The sequence below is a fragment of the Protopterus annectens genome, chromosome 1.part2 (genome assembly GCF_019279795.1).
Source record: "Protopterus annectens isolate FY-2018-M chromosome 1.part2, PAN1.0, whole genome shotgun sequence".
Lineage (NCBI taxonomy): Eukaryota > Metazoa > Chordata > Ceratodontiformes > Protopteridae > Protopterus > Protopterus annectens.
In genome coordinates this window covers 454,688,470-454,716,080 of record NC_056727.1, presented here as the reverse complement: position 1 = coordinate 454,716,080, position 27,611 = coordinate 454,688,470, and the positions used below count along the sequence as shown (strand labels likewise).

At 42.0% G+C, this 27,611-nt stretch overlaps 1 protein-coding gene across 7 annotated transcripts in view; it reads left to right on the top strand.

The window, feature by feature from the left end:
• The window catches only part of RIN2 (Ras and Rab interactor 2), a 491,380-nt gene that overhangs the window by 334,173 nt on the left and 129,596 nt on the right, over positions 1–27,611 (top strand). For all 7 annotated transcript variants that reach the window (XM_044057036.1, XM_044057028.1, XM_044057062.1 and 4 more), the window contains exons 5-6: positions 10,464–10,536; positions 25,310–25,401. In XM_044057036.1, the coding sequence (XP_043912971.1) occupies positions 10,464–10,536; positions 25,310–25,401 (165 nt within the window). The remainder of the gene's footprint in view (positions 1–10,463; positions 10,537–25,309; positions 25,402–27,611) is intronic.

Here is a 27,611-nt window from a genome sequence, read left to right as displayed (position 1 = left end):
TAATTATCTACAGACATGGGGGGTTGCCATGGGCACCCCCTGTGCAAATACATATGCCAACCTGGTAGTTTTTAGTTGGGAGAAGAAGTTTTTATTTGATCATCCTTCTTTCAGTAGAGTCAAATACTATAAACGTTTTGTTGATGATGTTCTGGTTATATGGGAAGGCATAAAGAATGACTTTGAACATTTCTTGAGTTATCTGGATAATACAACTACCTACTTCAAGTTTACTATGGAATCTTCACCCATTAGCATAAACTTTTTAGATGTAACTCTTACTCTGAATAATGAAGGTTGCATTTCATCATCTGTCTATAGGAAACCATGTTGGACTAACACTTTGCTTAGCTTTGATAGCATGCACCCGAGGCACACTTTTTCTGGCATAGTGAAAAGCCAGTTCGTAAGGATTTCAAAGCTGTGCAAGTTCAACACTTTAACTAAAGAAGCAGATAAATTGGAGTCCTTATTCCTTGAAAGAGGCTATGATATTCATTTGGTAAAAAGTATCAGACAAGATGTAATAAAAGACCAAGTTAAGATAGATCCCATACTTAACAACGCTGTTAAGATAGTTAGTAATACTGTACTTACACACAATAAGTTTACTCAAATTAACTCTAGAAATTTGAGATATGTAATCAAATACACTAGTGATGTGAAACAGATTGAGAGAATTATTGGTAATAATTGGAATATATTAATCACAGATGAACTAGTGAAGAATATAGTAGGTGAAAAACCTAGGTTTTTATATGAGAATTGTCCAAACCTCAAACAAATTTTATGTGATACTTTCACCCATAGTAATAATACATCTACTAAAACTAGCAATAGAGTAGGTACCCATCCATGTATGAGTTGCAGTAGATGTTCTTATATTTCTACACAACAAGTTTACACTCATCCGGTGTTAGATTTTAAGTTTACTCCTAGGTTTTATGCCACTTGCTCAACAAAGAATCTGGTGTATTTAGCAACCTGCAATAGATGCACAGCTTTCTATGTTGGTCTGACAAAAAGGAAGCTAACAGATAGAATTTACAACCATTTGTATGAGATTAAGAAGGGTTGTGAAAATAATGCCTTAGCCTTGCACATCAAAGACAATAAAGAACATGTTTTTTATTTCAGAGTTCTAGAATTAGTCCCTCTAAATAAAAGAAGAGGAGACACAAGCAATGGTTTAGCTATGGCAGAGCTGAAGTGGATATTTAGGCTAGGAGCTCATCTTTCACCAGGCTTAAACAAATTTGTTTCTATTAAACCCATCCTAAAAAATAGATGGTAATACACCAATGATTTAATATGGTTAGGTGGTCTATGTTTCATATACATACATATTTTTAACTAGCCATATTTAACTTTCTATAGCCTGATGATACCATCTTTATACAAAGGGACTCTACACAAAAAATTTTATGTTTTAAAAAATTTTTATGTTTATATAACACAAAATCATAGCACTTTATCCAAGTTTAACCCACTGCCATTACAAAATAACCTTCCACATGAACTATGTGTATTTTTAATAGCACATTAAGGTTTTAAAAAGCTTAAATATTTATTTATTCATCTATATTATTTTTATTATTAAAACCATAAGGCTGCTTGTATTTACATATTTTTATACATTGGTATATTTTATATATATATACATTTTTTACATTGGTTTTTTTGTTGAGGTTTATAGTTTTATAACTTACACACAGTAAAGTATATTCTAAGGAATTAAGTATTATAACTTATGATATAGTGAGGTTGCATTGAAGTTTTGTTGCAACAAATAAGTTGATTTTAAAGCATTTACTCTGAATTGAGCATTTTAGAAATGTTTTTAAAAAAGGTGGTTCTTATAAATATGTCAATATTGTCTATGAGTCTATAGAATGTTTATCAAATACAAATATAATGATTTTGAATCTACTCCGCAAATGCACTTTACATATGTATAGGTACACTCTGTTTTCTGTTTTGAAGGGAGAACATTGTCTTTCAAAACAGTGAGAATAGTATTAACTTGCATACAATTATTCAATTATTTAATTTTGTAATTAATGTTGATATCAATTAAGTTCCCGCCTTTTTGAATTTAAATACAGAGTTCTTTTCATTCTAAAATTATCTGATGAAGCGTAGTACTACCTACGTGAAAGCGCTTATCCTTGTTGTTTATGGAATAAAGTTGTATTTTTGCCTCTACTATAAGGAGATACTGAGTTTTATTTTCAACAACATCGTGGTGAGACCTACCTCTCTTTTTTGCTTGACTATTCTCTGGACCTGTGAGTTTTGGTCTCTTGATCAGAGCAGTTGCATCTTTTGGTTTTTACTTCTGTGTCACTGTTAGACAGAGGCACAGTATACTAACCTCGAAAAAGGGCATAGCAAAATTAATTTAAAATGGGTGGCGAAAGCCAAACACACTCTGGCTAGGCTTATAAATGCCCTAGGGCAGATAGCCTAGTATGAACCTATGAACCTATGATGCTGACTTGGATGAGTCAGAAGGGTCCCCACGGCCCCCCTCTGAAGATATCTAATTCTCTGAGATACTTGAAATCCTGAGGCAGAGGGGTGACTGGCAGTCCAAAAAACCTACTGAAGACGAGTCAGTTCTCCTGAAGGCTTTCGGGTCTCAGCCCAACACATCTTGGGTGTCTCCGCCCTTCAATGAGCTGGTGCAGCTGGTCTCATGAAGGGCGTGGGAGTCTCCAGATACTATGGAGCCTGTTCCTAGGAGGCCTAATAAGTTCATTTCTGGCCCCCTTGACAAATCTTTCTTGACAAAAGGTGTGCCAGTTGATGCCATGGTGATGGCGGCAGCCACCAAAAAGGAAATGTCTGACACTTCCTCGTCTGTCCATCCTCCTAACAGAGACTCCAGGATCATGGATAGATATGGGAAGTGCATGTTAGTTCAGTGACTTTTGCTCTTCGTTCGCTCAACTATTTAACCAATTTTACCAGATTACAAAGAGATCTCCTTAAAGAGCTAGGAGATACTCTTCAGGGTACAGTAGCTGCAGGAGCTACCAACAAAGTTGCCGATCAGCTTGCTACCCTCAATTCTATAGTAAACTCATCCATGCGCCTCATTTCATATGCAGCTGATGGAACGAGTAGGGCAGCGGGTACAGGAGTTGCTCTTTGGCGACACTCCTGCATGCGCTTGTGTTCCTTCGTGGAGCCCTTCAAGTCATCCTTCGTGAATACCCCCTTTGATGGCTCGTCCCTTTCCGGGCCTAAAGTGAAGGAAACCTGAACCAGGTGTGAACAGGACGGAAAGACTCTGTCTGCCATCAGGGTCCATTTTTCCACCCCTACCAGACCCTACCCTAAGGGTCACTGAGGAGGAAAAATGTGGTTCCAAAAAGCCCAAGGAGCCTTTCAGGACACACGTGGTGAAACCCCCCCCCCTCCAGAGGCAGAGGAGGGGACAATAATGGAAAATGCCGCCCTCACAGCAGAGGTGGTCCACAACACCAGGGTGGCAGAGATCACTTCTTTGGAAAGCCCTACCAGCGCTCCTGAAAGGAGGCCCAACTGTCCTGCTCTGGAGGCAGTCGGAGGTCGCTTATCTTTGTACCCAGACGCCTAGCTCAAAATAACAAAAGACAGCTGGGTACAAAGTATCATTTCCAGAGGATACTTCATCCCATTAACCACACCCCCTCCACCCATAAGAAAAATCCCGGACATTCCATCCAGTTACAGGGAACAAGCAACAATAGAGATCCAAACGTTGCTAAGAAAAAGAGTCATCCAACCAGTCCCAGCAGACCAGACAGTATCCGGAACTTACTCAAGATTCTTTTTAGTTCCAAAAAAGACGGGGGACTGGAGACCCATACTGGACCTCAGCAGACTGAACAAATCTGTAAAGAAAGAGAAGTTCCGGATGGTCACGCTTCAGTCTATACTTCCCTTCTTAGGGAAAGACAATTGGATGTCCTCAGTAGATCTCAAGGATGCGTACTACCACACAAAAATGGCCAGGCCTTCCAGGGATCAACTATGCTTCCGGCTGAGAGCCAATCATTACCAGTTTCAAGCCCTGCCCTTTGGCTTCACTACAGCTCCCAGAGTGTTCACCAAATGCATGGCAGTGGTCATGGCTCGCCTGAGGCATTTAGGATTCCAGGTGTTTCCCTACCTATGATTGGTTCCTTACCACTACCACCAGGCATCAACTCATTTAGGCCAGGCAGTCTACTCTGTCACTCTGCAATTAACTGGGCATTACAGTCAACTCAGAAAAATCTGCCTTGTCACCATCGCAGTATATCGTTTTTATCGGAGCAAAACTGGACACCACCACCACCACTCTAAGACTTCCAATAGAAAGAGTCTTTCTTCTCCATCAGCATGTCAGCATTCTGATATCCAAAGACAAAGCACCAGCATCAGAAGTTCTGAAATTGTTAGGCCTGATGGCAGCAGCAATTCGAGCCATACCACTAGGTCATATGCGCATGGCGGATACTACAATGGCTGTTGTTCACTCAATGATCTTACCAAGAGCTTCCCATGTCTCACACGATAATGATCACGAATTCCTGCAAAAAGGATCTTCAGTGGTGGTTGACCTCACTTCATGTTACGATAGGACATCCATTTGTGCTACCCCCTGCAGCGGCCACAGTGACCACGGACGCTTCCCTGATGGGGAGGGGGGGCATTTTCAGGGAAAGACAGCCCAAGGCACATGGACCAATCAAGAGACACATCTACATATCAATGTCCTAGAGATGAGAGCAGTACTTTTGGCGTTGCAGTACTTTCAGGACTCTCTTCCTCTGGGTACGATTGCAATTCAGACAGACAACATGTCAGAGGTGTTGTATTTGAACAAACAAGGAGGAACCAGGTCTTACCCACTTTGTCGCAAGGCTCTCAGAGTATGACAGTGGGCTATTTCCACCCAGCGCTTTCGGTTGGCAATGCACATCCCGGGGAAATCCAACGTGATAGCAGACAAGTTGAGCAGAGCAATCTTGTTACCCCATGAGTGGTCCCTCAAGATGGAAATAGCGGACAGGATATTCCACAGGTGGGACCAGCCTTGCTGCGACCTTTTTGCCAGTCACATGAACACGAAATGCAGAAGCTACTTTGCCCTGAGTCCCCCAACGGGAGAAGCCCCAAAGGATGCACTCGTACACGATTGGCCTCCGGGTCTCCTCTATGCTTTTCCACCAATCCCGTTGATACCCAAGGTTATATAGAAAGCAAAAATGCTGGGATTCATTCTAATAGCCCCTCATTGGCCTTGTCAGATTTGGTTCCCCTTCCTTAGACTTCATCTTTTGGAGGATCCTTGGATTCTGGACCCAGTTCCGGATCTTTTGACGCACTTGTCAGGAGAACTTCATCCCTCTCTGCAGCAGGTCCCTGAAGCTGACAGCTTGGCTGTTCAAATTCCCATCATAGCCAGGTTCCATAACCTTTCCAGTGAGACGAAGCAAATTCTCTTATCCTCACATAAATCTTCTACGAGGATGCTATATCTTAGCAAATGGAAAAAAATTTCTGTGTGGGCCTCTAAAAACAATATTGATCCTTACCAAACCCCTATGGCCTCCATTTTAGAGTTCTTGACTGTGATTTTCAACAAAGGAGCTGCAGCGGCAACAGTTCGTGGTCAACTTGCTGCCATTTCTAATTTTCATCTTGGATTCGAAGGATTGAATATTATGTCACACAAGTTATCCAAAGCCTTTCCCTAAGGGACCTTTCATATTAGACCACCTGTGAAATCTCCCTATTCTCCATGGAATCTAAATGTTATGCTTTCCCACATAATTCTTCTGCCCTTTGAACCAGCTTCCTCATGTGACCTTAGATTTTTGTCATGGAAAACCATCTTTGTAGTGGCTATTACTTCTGCCCGCAGAGTGTCAGAGCTTCAGGCTTTATCCATCAAGCCTCCTTATTTGATATTCCATGCTGACAGAGTCTCACTTAGAACAAACCCCTCTTTCTTGCCCAAAGTTTGCACTGAAACTAATCTAATTATTGATTTGCCAATCTTCTTCCCCAACCATTCAAACAATTTAGAGTACATGCTGCACAAACTTGATGTTCACAGACAGCTCAGATTTTATTTGGATAGAACAAAAGATTTCAGGAAATTAGACCAGCTTTCTGTTTCATTTTCAGACTCCATGAAGGGTAGACCAGTGGCTAAAACAACTCTTTCTAAATGGTTATCTAATTGTATCACCTTTGCTTATTCAGCTGCTAACATGACTTTACAGCATAAAATTAAGGCTCACTCAACCAGAGTTGTTTCTACATCCTCTGCCTTTTCTGACAGACTCCCTATTGATAACATTTGAGCAGCAGCCACTTGGTCAAAACCTCATACCTTTATCACTCATTGACAGGGCCTCCTTTGGCTCCACGGTCCTGAGAAATGTACTCCCGTGAGCCACCCGAGGTTGATGGTGCTTAGGATACTACCCAGCAGTAAAGAATGAACGTCGAGATAGAACAACTTCACATAAAGAAGTTATGTATTTACCATAACATTCTATGTGAGTTATTCATCTTGCCTTCATTCTTATGTCCCTCCCTCCTACTCCCTCCTGGGCTTTTAGATGACTGAGATGCTGGATCCATCCTGGTTGCTCAATCCTTCTGTACCTTCTCTTGGGAGTGAAAGAATGACATATGGTATTGTTATACACAGCAAACAAGATCTGAGGTAACTCTAGGTGCATCATGGGATAGGGACTTGGCCTTGAGCTATTTGAAGACCTCAAGCTTTGCAATTGGCCAACTTGGAGCCGAGGGATCAGCTCCGAACCCATCAGTAAAGAATGAAGGCGAGATGAACAACTCACATGGAACGTTATGGTAAGTACATAACTTCTTTTTACATTTATTGGATGTCCACAGACTATTATGTTTTTACCTACACAGAATGAAAGATATTAGAAAGACAGATCAATTAATTGTGTCCGTTGCAGATTCTAAATTGGGAGAGCCAGTTGCAAAGGTATATTTAGCCAGATGGTTGACAGATTGCATATCATTTATCTACAACTAATTGGGTTTATCTTTACCAAAACCTCTAAAAGCTCTGGAATTTAAGCAGCTTTGGACTGTGTCCCAACAATTGAGGATTTATTTATTTATTTATTTATTTGCAGTTGGTTTACCAGGATAGTCCATTGGGCCAAAAGAACCCGTTTTCAATGGAGTCCTGGGGAGAAAAGCTCCAAAAACAATTAGCAAGGTTACAATAAGGCATTTAGTTTCAATTATACAATTCCTATGGACTTGGAAATACAGTAGACTAGTGTACAAACATATACAAATATTACAATCTTGTATCGCTGAAAACAATTTACAATATAGAAACTGAGAGGCTATTAAAACTTAGGGTGGGTTACACTGGAGATATATTTCATACATTCAGGATGAGTAGCTTAATACAATCAAGAAAAAGGTATATGGGCTGACATAGAACCTTTCAATATAGAAACAGAGAACCTTTTCCATCAGAGGGTATATTTACACGAAGGTACCTTTAAGTATTCAGAAAAAGCTAATACAAGCAAGAGCAAGATCTATGAGTTTAGGAGAGTAAGTAGAAATTCTCATTATGAATAGGGGAGGAGAAGTGAAAATTCTCAGTATGAGGAGATTATGTTGGGTGGGAGCAGGAGCATTCCCACTGGGAAATTAGGTGTGAGTAAAGGGATTTTTTGAATGAGAAGTGATTTGTGATGGTATGAATGGATGGGGGTAAGGAGTTCCAGAGACAAGCAAGACTGTAGGATAAGAGATTTTTTCCAGGGGGACGAATTGGTTTATACAGTTCAATTAAGTTTTGGTTGTTGGATCTTAGAATTCTATCAGGGAGGTGCATTTTGAAGGTAGAGGAAAGGGATGGGCAGAGGGAGGGATTGAAGATAAGTTTGTGTGCAAGAGTCAGTTGGACGTAGGTGAGGTGATGGGTAGTTCTAACCATTTTAGTTTGTGGAGAGCTGAACAGTGGTGTGAGGAGGACTTATGGGAGGTAGAAAACTTGACAATTTTGTTATAGCAAGAGGAGAGTTGTGTTTTGAGAGAAGATTGTAGGTTAGTTAGACGTGGGGCTCCATAGAGGAGGGATGGGATGAGAAATGTGGTAGATAGGGTGAGTTTGGTGGAGGGTGTAAGATAACGATTCTGTCTGTAGAGCATGCCAAGTCTTTGGTGTTTTTTTTTATATATTTAGTTGAAGATGGGAATTGAATTTAAGCTGACTATCAATTTGGACCCCAAGTAATTTGGCCTCAGATACCAGTTCTAAGGGTGTATTGTTGTGACTAGTAATAGTGACTTTACTTGGATTGAAAAAGGTAGCTTTAGAGGGGGTGAATACCATTACTTTGGTTTTGGAGGCATTGAGTACCTGATTTGTTTTAATCCATTGTTCGGTGGTTGAGAATGCATCTTGAGTAAGCTTTAGCAGTGTGGGGATGGAGGTAGCAGAGCAGATTATAGTTGAATCATCTGCGTATTGGATAATTTTAGTTGAAGGGATAGAGTTATGGAAATCGTTTATGAATATATTGAAAAGCAGGGGACCCAGTATAGATCCTTGGGGAACACCAGTTGGGTTGTTGATGAAAGGGGAGTTGGCTTTTTTCCATCTCACTGCCTGATATCTATTGGATAAGTAGCTAGTGAACCAGTTCAGAGAAGAGGGTAACAAGTTAAGCTTGGAGAGTTTAGTTAGTAATAAATTGTGGGAGATAGTATCAAAGGCTTTAGAGAGGTCTAGTAGGAGGGTAGAGACAATGTGTCCTACGTCCCGGGCTTTGTTCACAGCTTTCAGGAAGGAGAGTATGGCGGTCATAGTACTGTGTCTTGGTCTGAAACCATGTTGTGTTGGAGTTAGTAGGTTATTGTGTAAGAGGTATGGTAGGAGTTGTAGGTGAATACACTTTTCTAAAAGTTTAGAAATAGGAGATAGAATAGCGATGGGACGGAAATTAGTAATATTGTTATTGATGCCTCCTTTGTGCAATGGAACAACAAAAGCCTTTTTCCAGATTTGGAGTACTGAGCTTGCTTGAATGGAACGGTTGATTAAAATGGTGATGGGGTAGGCAATGGCTTCAGCAGCTATACTGAGAAAGTAAGAAGGAATGTTATCAGGGGCATTAGAGCATGGTTTTAGTTTCTGTAGTCGTTTTTTTATGGTGGATGTGGGTATAGGTTTTAGTGAGAATGGTGGGGGGAGGGGGGGAATTTGAGAATGTTGATAATGGAGTGGAGATAGGGGGATGAGCAGTGGTTAGGGGTGAAAAGTTGGTAGGGGAGGATTGGGGTGTAGTGGGGGGTATGGTGGGGTTTGAAGATGAAAAGAATGAGGTTAGTTTGGAGATAGAATCAATGAAGAAGGTGTTAAATTGAGTGGCTAAGTCTATGTCAGGAGTGTTATGGTCTGGGCTCGGGTTGTCTGGTTTGTTGGGATTGAGGAGGGTAGACATGCATTTCCAAAATGTTTGAGGGTTTGTTTTGTTGTTTTGGATTATGGAGAAGTAATTTTGTCTATCGGAGATGATACTTTTTTTACTTTGATTCTGAGTGTTTTGTATTCGTTATGGGCTAGGGGAGTCCTATGTTTCTGATATGATGACCATGCCTTATCTCTAAGGTGCATAGTTACTAGTGTGTTTTTTGTTAGCCAAGGGGAATGGAAATTGACACCATCAGATAAAGAAGTTATGTACTTACCATAACGTGCCATCTATTTTTTTCTATTTTCATTCTTCCTCAACTCCCCACACACCAACCCCCAACCTTTTTTTTACAGTGAATTCCTGGAAGAACAAGAGATTATAAAGACACCACTGTCCTTCTTGTTGAGCAGCAGATATGGCTTATTGTATTAGGATTTTTATAGTAGTTCTTTCTACTTTATGTAAAACAGCAAACAAGGTATGAGGTATGTTAAGGGTTGGAGCATTCTGGGTACGGGTGGGACTCGAGAGCTTTTTGGCCATGAGCTTTAGGAACAACTGAGTCAGATCCAGAGGTCGGATCCAGACCCAATAGTTGAAGAGTGAAAATGGACAGCACAGATGGAACGTTATGGTAAGTATATAACTTCTTTTTAGCACAGAAGGTAGAATTGTTGCATGGCAAGAACCCTCATTTTTGTCTGTGAGTGAGTTATTAAATACTGCTTTTGTAACTTTGTCAAACAGTATGCATCTGGCACTATTTTGCTTGTTTGTTTTTATGCATGTCCGTCAGTTTGAAATTGCACACTTTCTTGAAGCAAGTATGGCTCTTGAGTTTCCTTAGAAGATACTAAATTACTAACGAAAGAGTTTCTTGGTTGTGTAAGTTTAGTAGATAATATAATTTGCCAGTTACTTCCTTGAATTCACATTTGAATCATATTTTGTGACTACTTATAAACTCACTGATCTGAGTGCTTTTTTTCTTTGCAGCTTTTTCTTTGGAGGGCTCTAGAATAAGTTTTGCCGACTTATTCCGGCTTATCGCTTTTTATTGCATTAGCAGGTAAGACAATGTAGCTGCTGACTTGTTATGTTAATACATAATTTTCAGCAAACAGTATTATGTATCTTTATGAACTTGTGCTATCTATTAGAATGGGAATTATGTCCTGCTTTGTCTTTTCTATTTCTTCTGTAATAAATGAGAGGTGAGTTCTGCCCATGAGAGCTACAGTGCTACAGTGTGCATGTTTGCAAGTATGTGAGTGTGTGCACGTTTGTGTGTACACAAATGTGTACACGTGTGTGACTATAAGAGCTCGTACACTGATGGGCTAAGAACTCAAGGGTAGGGTGTCAGAGCAGTCAGTAATCAGAAGTGTCCACTTTTTGAAGAGAGACTTGCTTGGCTACAGTCACTTGCATTAGAAGCTGAAGTTAAGTGAAACTTGCAGTAGTGTATTTTAGTCTTCTGTTAAGTACAAACTTGCAGTTTTAAAAGTACTGTATTTCATTTTTTTTCTGTTACCTAATTGTTTCGCTGAATAGTGTGCTGTGTGCCTCTGCTATAAGAGGGGGTGGTGGTCTTCTCACTTCTTTGTTATCTGATATTTAATAGCCTAGAGGGCTTCCTCTGTACTTTAAGTGCTAGCCACAAAGTTTGAGAATCCATTTTATGCTCAACTTCGGAGAGACTTGCTTGGCTACCATCACCTGCATTAGAAGCTGAAGTTAAGTGAAACTTGCAGTAGTGTATTTTAGTCTTCTGTTAAGTACAAACTTGAAGTTTTAAAAGTACTGTATTTCATTTTTTCTGTTACCTAATTGTTTCACTGAATAGTGTGCTGCGTGTCTGTCTGCTATAAGAGGGAGTGGTGTTCTTCTCACTTCTTTGTTGTCTGATATTTAATAGCCTAGAGGGCTTCCTCTGTACTTTTAAGTGCTAGCCACAAAGTTTGAGAATCCATTTTATGCTCAACTTCGGAGAGACTTGCTTGGCTACAATCACCTGCATTAGAAGCTGAAGTTAGGTGAAACTTGCAATAGTGTATTTTAGTCTTCTGTTAAGTACAAACTTGCAGATGTTCTTCGTCTCACATTGCTGCAGTCATAACCTATGGGTAGTCCGCTGTCCTCGGTCAGCTCGAATACCAAAGAGTTAGGCTGGCGTTGGTCATGGGCGCCCGGAGCTGACGTCAGTACGTAGTAGTACTTAAGCGCATGACCGACGCCATATCCTCAGTCTTTCTTGCCGCGTGGTCCGAAGCAGAAGCAGCTTTTGCAAGTGCCGTTCGGCGTTCTGAAATTTTCAGTTTTCGAGTTTCAGACCGAAGACCAAGTTGGGCTAAGTACCCCGTTGGGGAAAACTTTTGTCTTTTCTTGCCTCAGTTAATCCGGATGTCAGAAAAAGTTAATAATTGTATTTCTTGTGGGAAACAGATACCTCATAGGGACTATCATTCTCTCTGTATTCCTTGCTTAGGGCCTGAACACGACGTAGTCGGGTGTCGCTTTTGCGCTAGATTTAATAAGCGCACCATTAAACGCAGATTAGACTGTGCTAGGCTTATTTTCGGTAAGCGGTGTAGCTACAACATGCCGTCGGATCCTCCGACGCCCGCTACCGCTAAAAAGCGAAAAGATAAATCCTTAAGGTCTAAACCGGATGAGTCGTCCGTTGCGGACGCCGGTTCTATGGAATCTACGGTTGAATCTGTGGATCCAGCCGAGGTCTCGGCTGAATCCCAGGGGGAACCTTTAATTTTGCAGGAGTTGGCCTCTCAGGAGTTAGGTCAGGCCGAGGGTGCTTCTCAAGTTTCTGTGGTTCCATCCTTACAAAAGGTTATTAGGCCTTCTACTTCAGTCACTAAAGGCCCTGCTAAGGCTAGACCTGGTATTTCTGGTACGGGCCACAGCCCTGGTTCTTCGGGCTCGGTTCCTAAAAAGCATATGTTGAAAATGGCAGAGGATTTGATTACTTTGATCAGGGGTTATATGCCCCCTCCAGAAAAGAGGCCTAGGGTGGAGACAGATTTAGAGGGAATGGAACATTCCTCAGATTACTCTGAGTCCTCAGCTGAGGATATTCAGGATTTTCCTCCCTATTCTGATTCGGATGCAGAGGATTCCTGTCCTTCTGCTTCACCTCCAGAGGATTTCTCCTTTTCTGAAACCTTGCATCCCATGGGGGAGCATTTCAAGTGGGAAGGTCAGGATTTTTCAGATTCTCGTAAGAGGCTTAGGGAATTTTTGTTTTTGCCACAACATAGGCCTTTGGCAATTCCCCCTGTTTTAGATGTTGTTCAGGATGTTTTTTCTGAAGCTTCCCTTAATCCTGATTCTTTACCCCCTGCCCCTGTCAAGCCAGACAGGTATTACAGAGTTCCAGAGGCACATACATATTTGTATAAGAGCCCTAGAGCTGACCCGGAAACTATTATTCAAGGGCCTAAGGGTGTCAGGGCTTCTGTGGTGAAGAATCCAGTTCCCTTGGATAAAGATTCTAGAGCGTTGGATAGGTGGGGTAAAAAAGTGTACACCTCTTCTACGTTAGCTATGAGGGCTTTAAATTGCCAATTCCATATGCTGAAGTATCAGAACTTTCTGTTAGGTCAATTGAAATCTAAGGTAGATGCTTTATCTGAGGGTATAGAGTGTAAGGAATTGCAGGACTTGGTTCATGCTTCAGATCAAGTTGGTAAACATTCCTTGCAGTGTGGCTTCGATGCCCTTCAGGCTTCTTCCAGGGTAGCTGCTACTGGTTCAGTTATTCGTAGGCATGCCTGGCTTAAGGATCAAAATTTGTCAGAGCATGTTAAAGCTCGGATTTTGATTGCTCCCTTCAATCTGAAGTTCTTTTGGTTCCCCTGTGGAGTCAGTTTTGAAAAGATGGAAGACAAAGCTAAGTCTATGCAGACAGTTAAGGAATTTTTGCAAGTGCAGCCCCCTAAGTTTAGCAGGAATTGGCCTGCGAGAGGATGGTCTTACCCTTCTTCAGATTTTCAGTCTAAGGGCAGGTCTAGACGTGGTAGGGGCAGGGCTCACGCTCAGGGTTCTTTCAGACCTAGGACTTGGAGTTCTCCTGCACAATCTTCTGGTGAGGGCAGGGGTCAGCCTTTTCGTAAACAGACCCAATGACCTGTATCTCCAGCTGCCGGATCCTTCCTTTCTGGCAGCTCCTCTAGGAGGAAAGTTGGCACTTTTCAAGCAAAATTGGCATTTGGTCACCCAGGACAAATGGGTGTTGGACATAATAAATCAAGGCTACAAGTTTTATTTTCACACTTTTCCCCCTTTCAAAGGCATGCCAGGTGTACCTCCTCAGCAAAGGCTGGAGGCTCAGGAACAAATTTCTTTGCTTTTACAGATGGGGGCAATCCAGGTGGTACCTCCGTCAGAAGAAGGCCTAGGGTTTTATTCTCGTCTATTCCTGGTGCCAAAGAAAGGAAACACTTGGAGGCCAATTCTGGATTTGTCCATTCTCAATACATACCTAGACATTCCAAAGTTCAAGATGTTAACATTACAGCAACTTCTGCCTCTGCTAGGCAAAGATCACTGGATGGTAACTCTGGATCTCAAAGAGGCCTATCTTCACATTCCTATCAGGCCCAGCTGCAGGAGATTCCTGCGTTTTGGCTGGCACTTCTCATTATCAGTTCTCTGCATTGCCCTTTGGTTTATCTACTGCGCCCAGGGTATTCACAAAGGTTCTGGCTCCTGTAATAGCTTTCTTAAGACTGAGGGGAATACAAATTTATCCTTATTTGGACGATTGCCTGATTCTTGCTCAGGACAAAGACAAGTTACTTTAACAGCTACAGTATGTAATGGCAGTTTTAAGGTGCCTAGGGTATTCTGTGAACGAAACAAAGTCCAGTCTAGTACCCTCTCAGGACATGTGCTTTCTGGGTGTGAGACTGAATACAGCCTCTCAGATGGCTTTTCTGACCCCGGACAAACAAAGAACTCTTCATCTATACTTCCAGCAATTATCAGTACTGTCCAGGCTGACTGCAAGGACAGTCCTTCAAGCCTTGGGGTTCATGGCATCTTGCATTCTGGTACTTCCCAATGCCAAACTGCATATGCGGAAGCTACAATGGTATCTCAAAAGTGTATGGACTCAACACTGCCACGATCTGGACACTGTCATTCCAATAATACCTTGCATCCAGAAGGAATTCTTGTGGTGGGCACAGGAATGTCACCTAAACAAGGGACTCTCTGTGGCCCGACCAGAGGCGAGTCAGATCTTAACGACGGATGCCTCAGACCTGGCTTGGGGAGCACACTTCAATGGGAAATGGATTCAAGACACGTGGCCTCCCAAACTACAGCATTTGCATATCAACATGAAGGAGATGTTAGCAGTCCAGTTTGCCCTGACGGCTTTCAAGGGCCTACTTCAACCAGGACAGGTGTTGATACAAACAGACAACACTACAGTCATGTGGTACATCAACAAGCAGGGGACCCATTCTTACCCTCTTTGCAGACAAGCTATGATATTGTGGGAGACTGCTCTGGGTTTGCACATCACTCTTCAAGCACGGTTTCTGCCAGGAGCACAGAACTCCCTAGCAGATGTATTGAGCAGACAAATTGTGGATCCCCACGAGTGGAAATTGGATCCTCAGGTATTTCAACAGTTGACAGTGGCTTGGGGAACTCCAGACATAGATCTGTTCGCTTCTCCTCTAAATTTCCAACTACCAAAATTTTGCACAAAGATGTTTCACCCAAAAGCTTGGAAAGTGGATGCTCTATCTTTCAGTTGGAACAACCTTCACGCCTATGCTTTTCCTCCTCTGCCTCTCCTTACCAAGGTTCTCTTGAAGGTCAGGCGGACAAGCCTTGCATGATTTTAATAGCACCAGATTGGCCACGACAGCACTGGTATCCTCTGCTGAGGAGTTTAATTCAGGAGCCTCCTTGGCCTTTACCACAGCTTCCTCACTTGTTGTCCCAGTCAAGCAGTCATTTGCTCAATGTCAGGGTGCAGTCCCTGCATCTAACGGCCTGGCGTATTCTGTTTTAGAACCTGTGGGTTCTCAGCTTCCTCAACAGGTTTTAGATGTAATTTTGGAAGCTAGGCGGCCCAGCACTAGAAAAGTTTATGCTGATAAATGGAAGAGATTTTTTCTTTGGAGCACGACAAAGGACTTTGATGTCTCGGTACCTAATTTGAGTTTTACACTGCAGTACCTTACTGAGTTACTAGACAAGGGTTTGTCATTTTCCTCTGTGAAGGTTCATGCTGCAGCTATTTCTGCTCACTATGATTGTGACCCTCCTTTATTTTCTCACCCTTTGTTTAAGCAATTTCTTAGAGGGGCAAAAAATATAAGACCCCATGAGAGCTCCTACTCCTTCCTGGGATCTCAATTTTGTGTTGGAGAAGCTTACGTTGCCTCCTTTTGAACCTGCAGCTATGTCTGAATTGAAGTTTTTGTCTTGGAAGACTGCCTTTTTGTTGGCCATTACTTTTGCTAGAAGGGTATCTGAATTGCAGGCTCTCATGGCAGTTGAACCCTTTCTAATATTCCATAAGGATAGAGTTTCTTTGCGTACTAACCCTACTTTCATGCCAAAAGTGATTTCTAATGTGGCCTTGAACCAGTCTATCCATTTGCCTACCTTTTATGCTGAACCCCAAAATAAGGGGGAAAAAATCTTGCATTCTTTGGATATACACAGGCAGTTACGTTATTATTTGAGCAGAACTAAGGAGTTCAGACAGACTCAACAGTTATTTGTTTCTTTTGCTTTGGGTTCACAAGGGAAAGCTGTTTCTAAGCAGACTATTTCAAAGTGGATTGGTAATTGTATTGCTTTTTGTTATTCTCATCATGGGAAGGATGTTCCTGCTGGGATTAGACCTCATTCCACTAGGGCTACTGCCACTTCTACTGCTTTTTTGAGGGGTGTGGCTACTAAGGATATTTTGGAAGCAGCTACTTGGAGTTCAGTTCATACTTTTACTAAACATTACCATCTCCCTCTGTTCTCCAAGTCCAGGGCTGGGTTTGCCACTGCAGTCTTACAGGGCATGTTAGCAGCCCCTAATGCTTTTTAGTTTGCCAGCCTCCCTTTTCCTTTGCTTTGGGATTCTACCCATAGGTTATGACTGCAGCAATGTGAGACGAAGAACATAGTACAGTTTTGTACCTACCATAAATGTAGATGTTCGAGGATCCACATTGCTGCAGTCCTATTTTCCCTCCCTCCTTCCCCTCTTTGGTTTGGGGGTGTTGTTGTTGTTTGTTGTTATTGTTCCTTGGGGATAATTATTGTTTTTCTCTTTTTGTGGCTCTGGCCTTTTCTTTTTAAGGCCTTCTGACATCTGGGGCAAGAAAGACTGAGGATATGGCGTCGGTCATGCGCTTAAGTACTACTACGTACTGACGTCAGCTCCGGGCGCCCATGACCGACGCCAGCCTAACTCTTTGGTATTCGGGCCGACCGAGGACAGCGGACTACCCATAGGTTATGACTGCAGCAATGTGGATCCTCGAACATCTACATTTATGGTAGGTACAAAACTGTACTTTTTAAAAGTACTGTATTTCATTTTTTCTGTTACCTATTTGTTTCACTGAATAGTGTGTTGCATGTCTGTCTGCTATAAGAGAGGGTGGTGGTCTTCTCACTTCTTTGTTATCTGATATTTAATAGCCTAGAGGGCTTCCTCTGTACTTTTAAGTGCTAGCCACAAAGTTTGAGAATCCATTTTATGCTCAACTTCTGAGAGACTTGTTGGCTACAGTCACCTGCATTAGAAGCTGAAGTTAAGTGAAACTTGCACTAGTGTATTTTAGTCGTCTGTTAAGTACGAACTTTCAGTTTTAAAAGTACTGTATTACATTTTTTCTGTTACCTAATTGTGTCACTGAATAGTGTGCTGTGTGTCTCTCTGCAGTTAGTTCCTCACCCACCCTCTCTGTTCTTGTTTGGTGTTAGTGTTGGTGGCTCTGGAATTGCCCACCCCTCCTGTAAGTCTGTATTCTTGAACACTCCTCTTGGGTCCATCTCATTTACTCACTTAACCGAGTACAGTGTGATCATATTCTGTGTCTAGTGTCAACTCTACTTAATACAAAGAGAAGATTTGAGAAGGCCTTCCCACTTAGGTTCTTCCTTCCCCTCTCCTTGCACTTTGCTAACAAACAAAAAAAATTGCACTTTATTCATCTGCGTTTACTGTATTTGTGTTTCCTCCTACTTTATTTTGCTTTTCTTAAAAATACTCAATTTTATTTATTCTGCTGCATTTATTACTGCTTGGTAGTAGCCTGATTAAATTGTAACTGTTATTCAAAGTCTTTAGGTTTAAGCACCTGGGCTTCATACAGGTTGTTTTACATTAAGAAGGTTTGTGGTCTGCACTGTTGTGGCAGGAGCTTACATCCTTCTAAGCTGGGAATTGCTGATTGAAGGCTCAGTGTCTGCTATTCTAAAAGTGTATTAGTTCTGGCTTAAGCACTTGGGCTTCAGGCCAGTTATTCTACATTAAGAAGGTTTGTGATCTGCACTCTTGTGGGAGGAGAGGCTGGAATCTGCCCTTCTGAGCTGGGAATTTCTGGTCACAGGCTTATTGTGCATGCTTATTTGAACTGTTTCTTTCTGAAATTGGTGCGCCTTGTTGCTGTAGCATAGACCAGATTCAGGCCTGCTGAGTCTAGCTTTGTTTGTATAACTTGAGCACTGATCCAGGCCATCTTTTATGGAGAAGGTTCCCCTGTGCCCTAGTAGGAGTGTGCAGTTAAAACTTGTCTAATTGAAGACTGCTGGAACAGGGCTCAGTTTTGAGCTTTTTTTCTGGTTAATTGGGTAACGTTTAAATCAGTTTGTTCGTTTTCTATTGTTTTATATATAAAAAAGAATTGCACTTTATTCATCTGCTTTTACTGTATTTGTGTTTCTTCCTACTTTATTACTAGGGGCATTGACTACAACTCTGATCTGAGATATATAACAATAAGTATCCTTGTCTGTGCATTTAAAGTGTTTTTTTGATTGTGTCTGCTTTATTTTCTGAAAAAAAGCAAAAAAACAAAAAATACTTGTTTCCTGCCTTTCTAAGCTAGTATAGTCCAGTTTTCAGGTTAGTGCTGAATTCAGGGCTGTGTTACAAATCTCTGTGTTTGCCCATACCTTACTTGGATAGAAGGAAGTTTCTCTGTTCACCTGTGAGGGAGGAGAGCTTTGAGCAGCCTATCTGTCCCTGGAGGAGTAGTTTCAGCCTCGAAATTAGTAGTTTATTGGCCATTTTGGGCTAATTTCTATCTCTTTCATTTCCATGCTATAAATACCGCATTTGCCCGGTCATGCATGCCGGGTAGCTAGGGTAATACTATCCCCGGCTCCACAAAGTCTCCTCTTCAATTTTTCCCTTGGAACTAGACAAACTTTCAACTTCAGCACTCAAGCCATTAATTTCTTAGCCCGGCACTTGCTCAAAACTCATAGCAAGCACTTATAAACCCTAGCACTAGACCCTCCTGTACTGTACAGAAGGACAAGGCTCTCCATTCGACCTTACCAGCCGTTCAGTAAAACAGTTCACTGTCCCTATCCAGGCATGTCCAAAGGGCAGTTTCAGGTGTATTCTCCAGTCCAGCTGGTGAATCTGGGCATTTTGAGGCAATGTTACAATTTCCTCATGTACACAGACAACCCTCTCCTCCTACCACCAAGCACTAATACATGTGAGAGATGCAATTATACAGCCAAACTGGAGGCTAAGCTCTCTCAGCCCAAGACTGGATCAGACAGTCAAGAGGAGAAGGGAATTACTTGCATCACACCACCAGTCTCACATAGACCCATTAAACCAGCACCGGCAAAAAACACACATAAGTACACGAAAACATACTCAGAGGCTCTAAATAAAAATCTGCAAAAGCAACAGAGACCTCCAAAGCAAACATCCAAGCAACCTCCACCCCCCAACACAAACCATGAAACACATACTTCACAAAAAATGTGTGTCATGCAGTCACAGCCCTTAAGGCAAAATAACATACCCAACATACTAGTAATAGTTGACTCTATAGTCAGGCACACTGACGTCCCACTCACTAGGCTGAATAAGGAGAAGATTACTGTTAGCTGCTTGTGGGGTGCCAGGATCCGCCACATAACACAAGCACTCAGGTCACTCCAGAACAAGTACAAGTACGACTCTGTCATTGTCCATGTTGGTGTGAATGACATGAGCTGTACCTCACTGGACTAAATGAAAAGAGACATGGAAGAGCTCTCTGATCACATAGCCCAGGCCGGTATGACCCTGACCCTGAGTAGCATCCTGCCCTCACCAAGAAGTATATCACGGTATAAAGAAATAATTCTCATTTTCAACAATTGGCTAAGTTTCTGGTGTCATTCAAAGGGGATCCAGTGTCTGTCCGCCTGGGATGACATGCTCGGTAAGCCATGCTGCTTTGCTAGAGGCGGCTTGCACCTGTCACCCTTAGGCTTTCGAATACTGGCCAAGGCTCTTGCCACTCCCATAGTGTCTTTTTTAGGTAAGGCTCAAAAGACAAACCCACCGCTGTAAATAGCACAAGTAACAGAAAACTGAGGGTAATGCTACTCAATGCCAGAAGTCTAAACCTCAAAATGCATGCACCCGAGACACTCCTCAGTGTGGAGAAAATTGATATATGTGCAGTAACAGAAACCTGGTTTAAGGCTCCAGAGAGCACCCAAGCACTACCAGACTACAACCCATACCATACATTTCGGCCACAGAACCCGGACCGAAATACAAAAGGCAGGGGAGTATCCATATTCATCAAGAATACCCACACCTCCAGGTTAGTGGCACAGCACGATGCTTCAGAGATCATCCGCGTGCAACTAACAATGGGCAAAACTGCAATTCAAATTGTAGCTTGCTACAGGTCACCCACCATGTCCCAGGATCCCCATTCCGTGTTTCTGGAAACACTGGGAAACATAAAGGTCCTACGAAACACCCTAATATTGGGTGATTTCAATTACCAAAACATTAACTGGGAGAACTACTCAAGTACTAACTCCCTTGCCCAACATTTCCTAGAATTTATAAACTCAAACGCCCTGGATCAACTTGTCCAACACTCCCACCAGAGGTGACAACATGTTGGACCTGCTCATCACCAACATGGGCGATCGGTGTTCCACACTGGAGGTCAACCTTTCGCTGGTTAGATCTGACCATAAACAAACCACTTTGGATATCCTCATTCCGCTCCCACCCCGGACAAGGAAACCACCGTGAAAAACTTTTCAAAAACAAACTTCACGTTACTTAAGACCAAGGTGGAAAGTTTCAAAGCTCCCATGCTAAAGGATAACGCTGTCCAAGCTGTAAAATCCTTTACTGATGCATTCTACTGGCACCTACAAGAATGCATGGATCATGCTATCCCATACAAAACCAAAACTCACTCCTCTAAGAAAAGCAAACCAGTCTGGTGGACTCCTGCCATAAACAAGCTATACAACTGAAGGAGGATACGAGTACAGAAAAGAGTAAAATCCCAAGAAGGGAAGACATCCCTAATCGTTATCAGCAAGAAACTACGATCCCTCATAAAATCATCCAAGGCAAGCTTCGAAAGAAAAATTGCCAAGGACTCCAAAGATAACCACAATACATTCTTTAGCTATGTCAAGAATCTAAGTGGCAGTGTTCAGACCTGCTCGAAGTTAGTGCAGAATGGCACAAAATACATTGAACCAAACGATATCGTCAACATCCTGGCAGACAGGTTCAGCACAAACTTCACGCCCCTCTCACCCCCAAAAGGGCCCATAACCATACCAGAAGAATGTAGAACCCCTGAAATCACAGACACGCAGGTTAAAACAGCCCTCTCCAAAGCCAAAAACACATCATCAATGGGACCGGACGGTGTCCCAAGCTGCTTCCTACACGAGCTCAAAGACAAACTAACCCCTCACCTAAACACACTGTTCAAACTCAGCCTCTCCACAGGCTACGTATCCATAGAGTGGTGCACAGCAATGGTTATTCCACTCCACAAAGGTGAAGCCACAACAGACCCTGGGAACTGTCACCCTATAAGCCTGACTAGCTTGGTCTGCAAGGCTATGGAGTGCATCATCATGGAACTCATTAACAGAGACGTTGGGAACCTCCATACACTGGACCCTACCCAGTTCAGCTTTGTTAAGGGCAGATCCTGCCTCCTAAACCTGGTGGACTTCTTTGAGACAGTTACCAAGGCTATAGACGAGGGAAAGGTGGTACACCTACCTAGACCTCGCAAAGGCCTTTGACACCATTCCCCATTCTGGTATTATAGACAAGCTCACCAGCCTGAACATAAACCCCTACGTCACAAGATGGGTTGCCAACTGGCTCACGGACAGAACCCACATGGTGAGAGTTGCAGGAGCTAGGTCTGACTCTAAACCGGTTACAAGTGGCGTTCCCCAGGACTCAGACTTAGGACCCCTCCTGTTTGGCATATACTTCTCAGAGGTACAGGCAAGCACAGGAGGACTGTGGCTGACCAAGTTCGCAGAGGACTGCAAACTAGGGGCTATAATTGACTCTCTGGCTGACACAGACATCCTCTAAAAGGGTCTTACTGAGACGGATACCTGGTGTCCAAATTGTGGCCTCAAGCTAAATGCCAAAAAGTGCATAGTCATCCCCTTTGGAAAAACCAAAGTACCCACAAACTACCACATAGGTGGTAGTCCCCTAAATACGGAAGACCTAATAAGGGATCTGGGGACCCAAGTAGATAGTAATCTCTCCTTTGATAATCACATTGCCAAAGTAGTTAGAAAATCCTTCTACGTGGCCCACCTAATCACAAAAGGGTTCGCATCCAGATCAAAAGAGGTCATTGTGCCCCCCTACTCATCACTCATCAGACCCATCATAGAGTACAATGCCCCATTTGGGATGCACCTTACAAGACACCTGCAACAGCTGGAAAGGCCACAAAAGTAACTCACCAAGAGGATAACTGGCCTCAAACAGATGCCCTATGCAGCTCGACTAAAGAAACTCCAGCTGTACTCGGTTGCATACCGCATACTCAGAGGTGATCTCTGCCTGACATACAAGGCCATGTCCAACCCAGAATTGATGGACATGCTCCACCTAAGGAAAATCTTATCCCATCGAGCCACACGCTCTAGGGATCTAAACTTCACCACAACAATAAATAGGACGTGCTGGAGGAATAGATTCCTGTCCCAGAGACTTCCCATGCTTTGGAACAAGATTCCACTCTACATTAGGCAGAGCTCCTCGCTAACACTCTTCAAAAGAAACCTTGACGAGTGGATGGGAAACAGAAAGTTTACCCCGGGATCACTTCAGTGGCTCTGCTGGACAGAGGCACAGGGAACTAATCTAAGGGGGTGGCGTAAGCCAACACATTCTGGCTAGGCTTATAAATGCCTTTGGGCAGATAGCCTAGTACCTACCTATGAACCTATGAAATATCTTCAACTTTGCACTTCTTTTACAGACTCCAGCAGTGTCAATGGCTCAGCAGATTGTACATTCAAATTTTATGCTGGGAAAATCAAAAGGCTGTGGGTTCAAATCATACATCATATGTTTGGATTTGTGTTCCAGTCTTGACACTTGTTTGTTTGTGTCTTTCAGCTTTTCCCGGTTAGGGGTCGCCACAGCGGAACTCCGGTCCGCTAATGATTGGCAGTAGAGTTTTACGTGCTGGCTTGCCGGGCCTAACGCACAACCTTCAAAGAAGGAAGGCCCATTCATGCATGTCGCCACACAGAAGACGCTCTAACTGAGAATCGAACAGGCAACGTCTAACTGTGAGGCGACAACGCTACAGTGCATTATTTTGGGGGGATACTGCGCTGTTGAGGTTCCTTCATAAAGTTACGATTTTAAAACTAATGTCCAGTTAGCCTGATATGGTTGCAACTTTCCTGGATCATAAATATCCCTCTCCGATATTGAATAGAGAATATAAATGTTAGAACCCATGACAAGTTTCCCATCTGTATAAATCAGTAAGCAATGCCCTGACAGAAGTACTGATATTTCTCTGAGTTTAAGCCTTGCAACAGATAAATGTATGTGCTTTCTTTTTTGTCACACATACAGTAGGATGAAAAGAGAAAAATGTCATAATGCAGCACCCTCTAATTGGTGAATGTTGTCAGATGGTCTTCCAGTACTGTTAGAATTTGAGTAATTAGACTGAAGTTTTATTTTGCTAACTCCTCCAGCCCTCACAGTTCAATCTTAGAGAAGAGAAGCTAGTATTTTGGGTGTGCATTGATGTGATGTTTGGGAGGGGGGATTGCTTCTGATAACAGTTTTGACATTTTAAATTGTAAATTTCGTGTGGGGAAAATTGATGGTATTTGGAGATTAAAAAATAGCTCAATTTTTATAGAATGATCTGTGAGCTTACACTTCCTAACCTTTGATGTTAGAGCAGGCAAATTTTACAACATGACAAACTGTGAAATTCCTGCAGTTGTCATAGAACTGATGTAGTTCACAGAGAGAGAGAGAGATGCATTTAGTTGTTTGTGTTTACAGATAAGGAATTATACACATGTTGCTTGGTACTTCACTGTGCTGAGTGATTAATATGAGGGGACTTGTTCAAGTATAGACTCACATGTAAGAAATTAATACAAATAAAAAAATAGATGCCATAGTTATTGGATAGTACTACATTTCATTAACTCTCCTTGAGCAAGTACTTTATTGGTACTTCTTTGCTGATTGAAGTTGACATCATAATTACATGCATCTATTCATCCATCCATCTACAACCCATTTTTCCCCTTTTTACACATCACCAGTGACAGTCAGTAATTAAAGTGTGTAAAAACTTTGTAATTGGCAAATTGGTCATTGCTGTATTAACATAGACTGTATTTTTCAGACATGGTATAGTTTTTGGCAACTCTAGCTACTCTGCTTCCCAGGAGATCATTACTTCCTTTGGAGAACTGTGTTTTGGAAAACCTACTGTCTGTTTTATATCCACTGCTAACTGCATTAAGCAAAAACGACAGACTCCTTGTCCCCAGAGAGGTGGCATGCATCTTATCACATGGGATGGATGTCATGTGGTTTAGTTCATATTATATCCTCCTATTCTTTTGCATTGCATTAGTTCATATGGTCTCTGAACAGTAGCTTAGTTGCAGTGCTGCATAAGTGTGTTCTTTACGTGTGTACATTATGATGATGTACCATAGTGCTGGTTGTTACTCCAGTTACTTAACCTGGCTCGATCCTTTCAAGAAACCAGTCACTGCCACTGTTACTTTTAGCAGCCCTGTGCTCCCCTGCTGGGCAGACTACTATAGGGGCTGCACTTCGTTGGACACTAGGGCCATGTATTTGTTTACCATCTTGTCATTATCCCATCTTTTAACAGATCCTTTTCATTTGGTTCCCTGTCTTCCTTTGTTTGTGACTGTCTGTTGTTATTTTGGGGACCTGCTTAACTATTACTTTAAGCAGTTGGGTCACAGTAGGTCACCATAAAGTAAAGTACATCAGAAAAGTTGTTTTAGTATAAACTCAGGCATTCAGAAATATTTTTATTTTTCTGAAAGAAAACACTTGGGAAAGGTACTTACTGTAAGTTTCCATCTTAAAAAGTCGATCCTGAAAGAGTTTACTTGCTTCTGTGTGTGTCACATTCAGCATTACATTTGATAGATCATATGGATTAGTCTTGCAGGAAACAGTGGTTGTTAAGTAGCTACGAAGAAACCATTTTGCGATTACAGATGCAGAGAACAGTATTTATTTCTGACCTCAGCAATCATCACCCCTCACTATTTTGTCTCAATAGGGATGTGTTGCCTTTCACTTTGAAATTGCCAGCTGCAATTTTAGATGCAACAACTGAAGGAGAACTTGAGGATATTGCTGACCTTGGGATTGGTAAGTAATGGATTACTATGACTGTTGCTTACAGAGACTGTAGTTTTAAGACTGCATTTATTAACTGCTGTTTTCAAAAACAATATGAGAACAGAACACTGTTCATTTCTTAACTAGAGCTGTTGAGAAATATCACTGTTTACAAGACCCAGTTGACCTAAACTGAGAACCAACATACTACTGAATGTTAAAATTTAAAACACTGGCATTTCTCCAGTTTGTATGTGTGTGGAAATTGTTATTTTTAAAAGATTTCTTAGCTGTAGTAGTTAACAGTGACCGCTGTTTAGATCTGTATGCATCTACCAGGCAAAACATAGAACCTTTGACAAAAATATTCCCGTTATCTAGGTGCAAGAAAAATCCAAACTTTTGAGATGTCGTTTTAGAAGAATAAGGTGCTTCAAACAATACCTCTCAGCCTATAAAGACAAGAAATCTTGACAAAGACAAAAATAACGAGGAAACAAAAGCCCAAAATCAGGACAGATTTTAAGTACTTCTCTTATAAACTTAGAAAGTTGGTGGAATAGCAGGTTTTGGGTCAGCATGCATATGATGTCTGAAGCAGAAATATATGCCATCATTTACTAACTTCAATTCGCAATAATGTACCAGAAAACCACAAATTTTATGAGGACCAGACCAAAAATATGAGGCAAAATTCTGGGCATTCTGAAAATATCTGGGCAGTTGAGAGGTATGCTTTAAACAAAAATGTAGACTAGAAAAGTTATTGTGTAAACTGTGAATACACTTCCAGATACAAAACTGTGCTGTCTTTTCCAGGCAATATTTATAAGTATAGTTTCATAAACAAAATGTTGCTGTCTTTTCCAGAAACAGTTGTGTAACTGTTTGATAACAGCACATTGATAACTCCTGTGCAACACACCCTAATGTAGGATGATACACTGTAATTTTGAGATGTAGCATAATAAATAGGTTTTAATAATGTAACAGACTAAAAAAATAGTTGCTGAAGTTCTTATTTTAAAACTGAAGCAGTTATTGATCTTCAAAAATGTATTCTGACAACAGTTTAATGTGCACACAATCAGCATGTTTCTGAAAGTTTAGGATACTGATTTAGTGATTTAGATCATTGCTGCTTTTGTCTGTTGTACTACAATTCTTTTTTATTCATTTCACCATTTGGCTTCTAGAGATCATATCTTTTGGTACCTACTGCAAGCCTGCTTTTTACTGTCCTTGTATTATAATTAGACTGACTGGATGTAAGTGTGTAGTTAGTGCCACATCTGCCTCTGAACCCAAAGATTAGTTTATGTTCTTCGTGTTTCACTGTTGCAGTCATCACATTTGGGTTATCCCTGCCAGGGTAGCCCTCAGCCGGCCCGAATACCAGAGACTTAGTATTTCTGCGTCGGTTGCTGTCATTTGAGGACTGACGTCAGGTCATCAGTGGTATAAAGTAAGGCAGCTGACACCATTACATCAGTCTTTCTTGCATTGGAGCCCGAAGCAGAAGCAGTTCTCACGAGTGCTGGTTGACCGCTACCTGTATTTTCTTTTCCGAATTGAAGTTGAAGTCTTCTAAAGCTAAGTAACCTGTTGGGGATCCTTTTTTTTTGCACTAACCGATGTCAAAAAAGTTAATAATTGTCTCGCCTGTGGAAAGCAAATACCACACCGAGACTTCCACTCTTACTGCATCACTTTCTAAGCCAGGGCCATGACGTCCCCCGTTGTTGTTTCTGTGCTTTGTTCAACGCCAGAACTATCTGTCGTCTGGCCCTTATTGTAGCCAGATATTTTCGTTTACAGTCTTCAAATTCCGATATGGCTTTGGTAAGCCATCCGACAGCAGATCTTCCGAAAAAATGTAAAGATAAAGACAGAGACAGACCGCACAGGTCCAGACCTACCGATGACGCTTCCGTTAAGCTAGTCATCAGTCCTCCGGTACTCATTGAGGCGCTTTCGCAACCCCTGATGCCCGCTTCAGTTGCTTCGCAGGCCGCTACTGAGACCCTTTCGAAGTCCGGTATGCCGCAAAACTCTTCTTCGTCTAAGGATCCTGCGGTCGTCTCTACCTTGGATGTGTCCAGAGCCGCTGAGCAGGCACTGGCTTCCAAGGAAGTCCTTCACACCACCGAATCTCGACACAAACCAACGTCTTCTTTCGCGACTACCGTTCTTTCGAAAACAACCGAGTTCCTTAGACCCAGGGTTCGAACCACACCCAG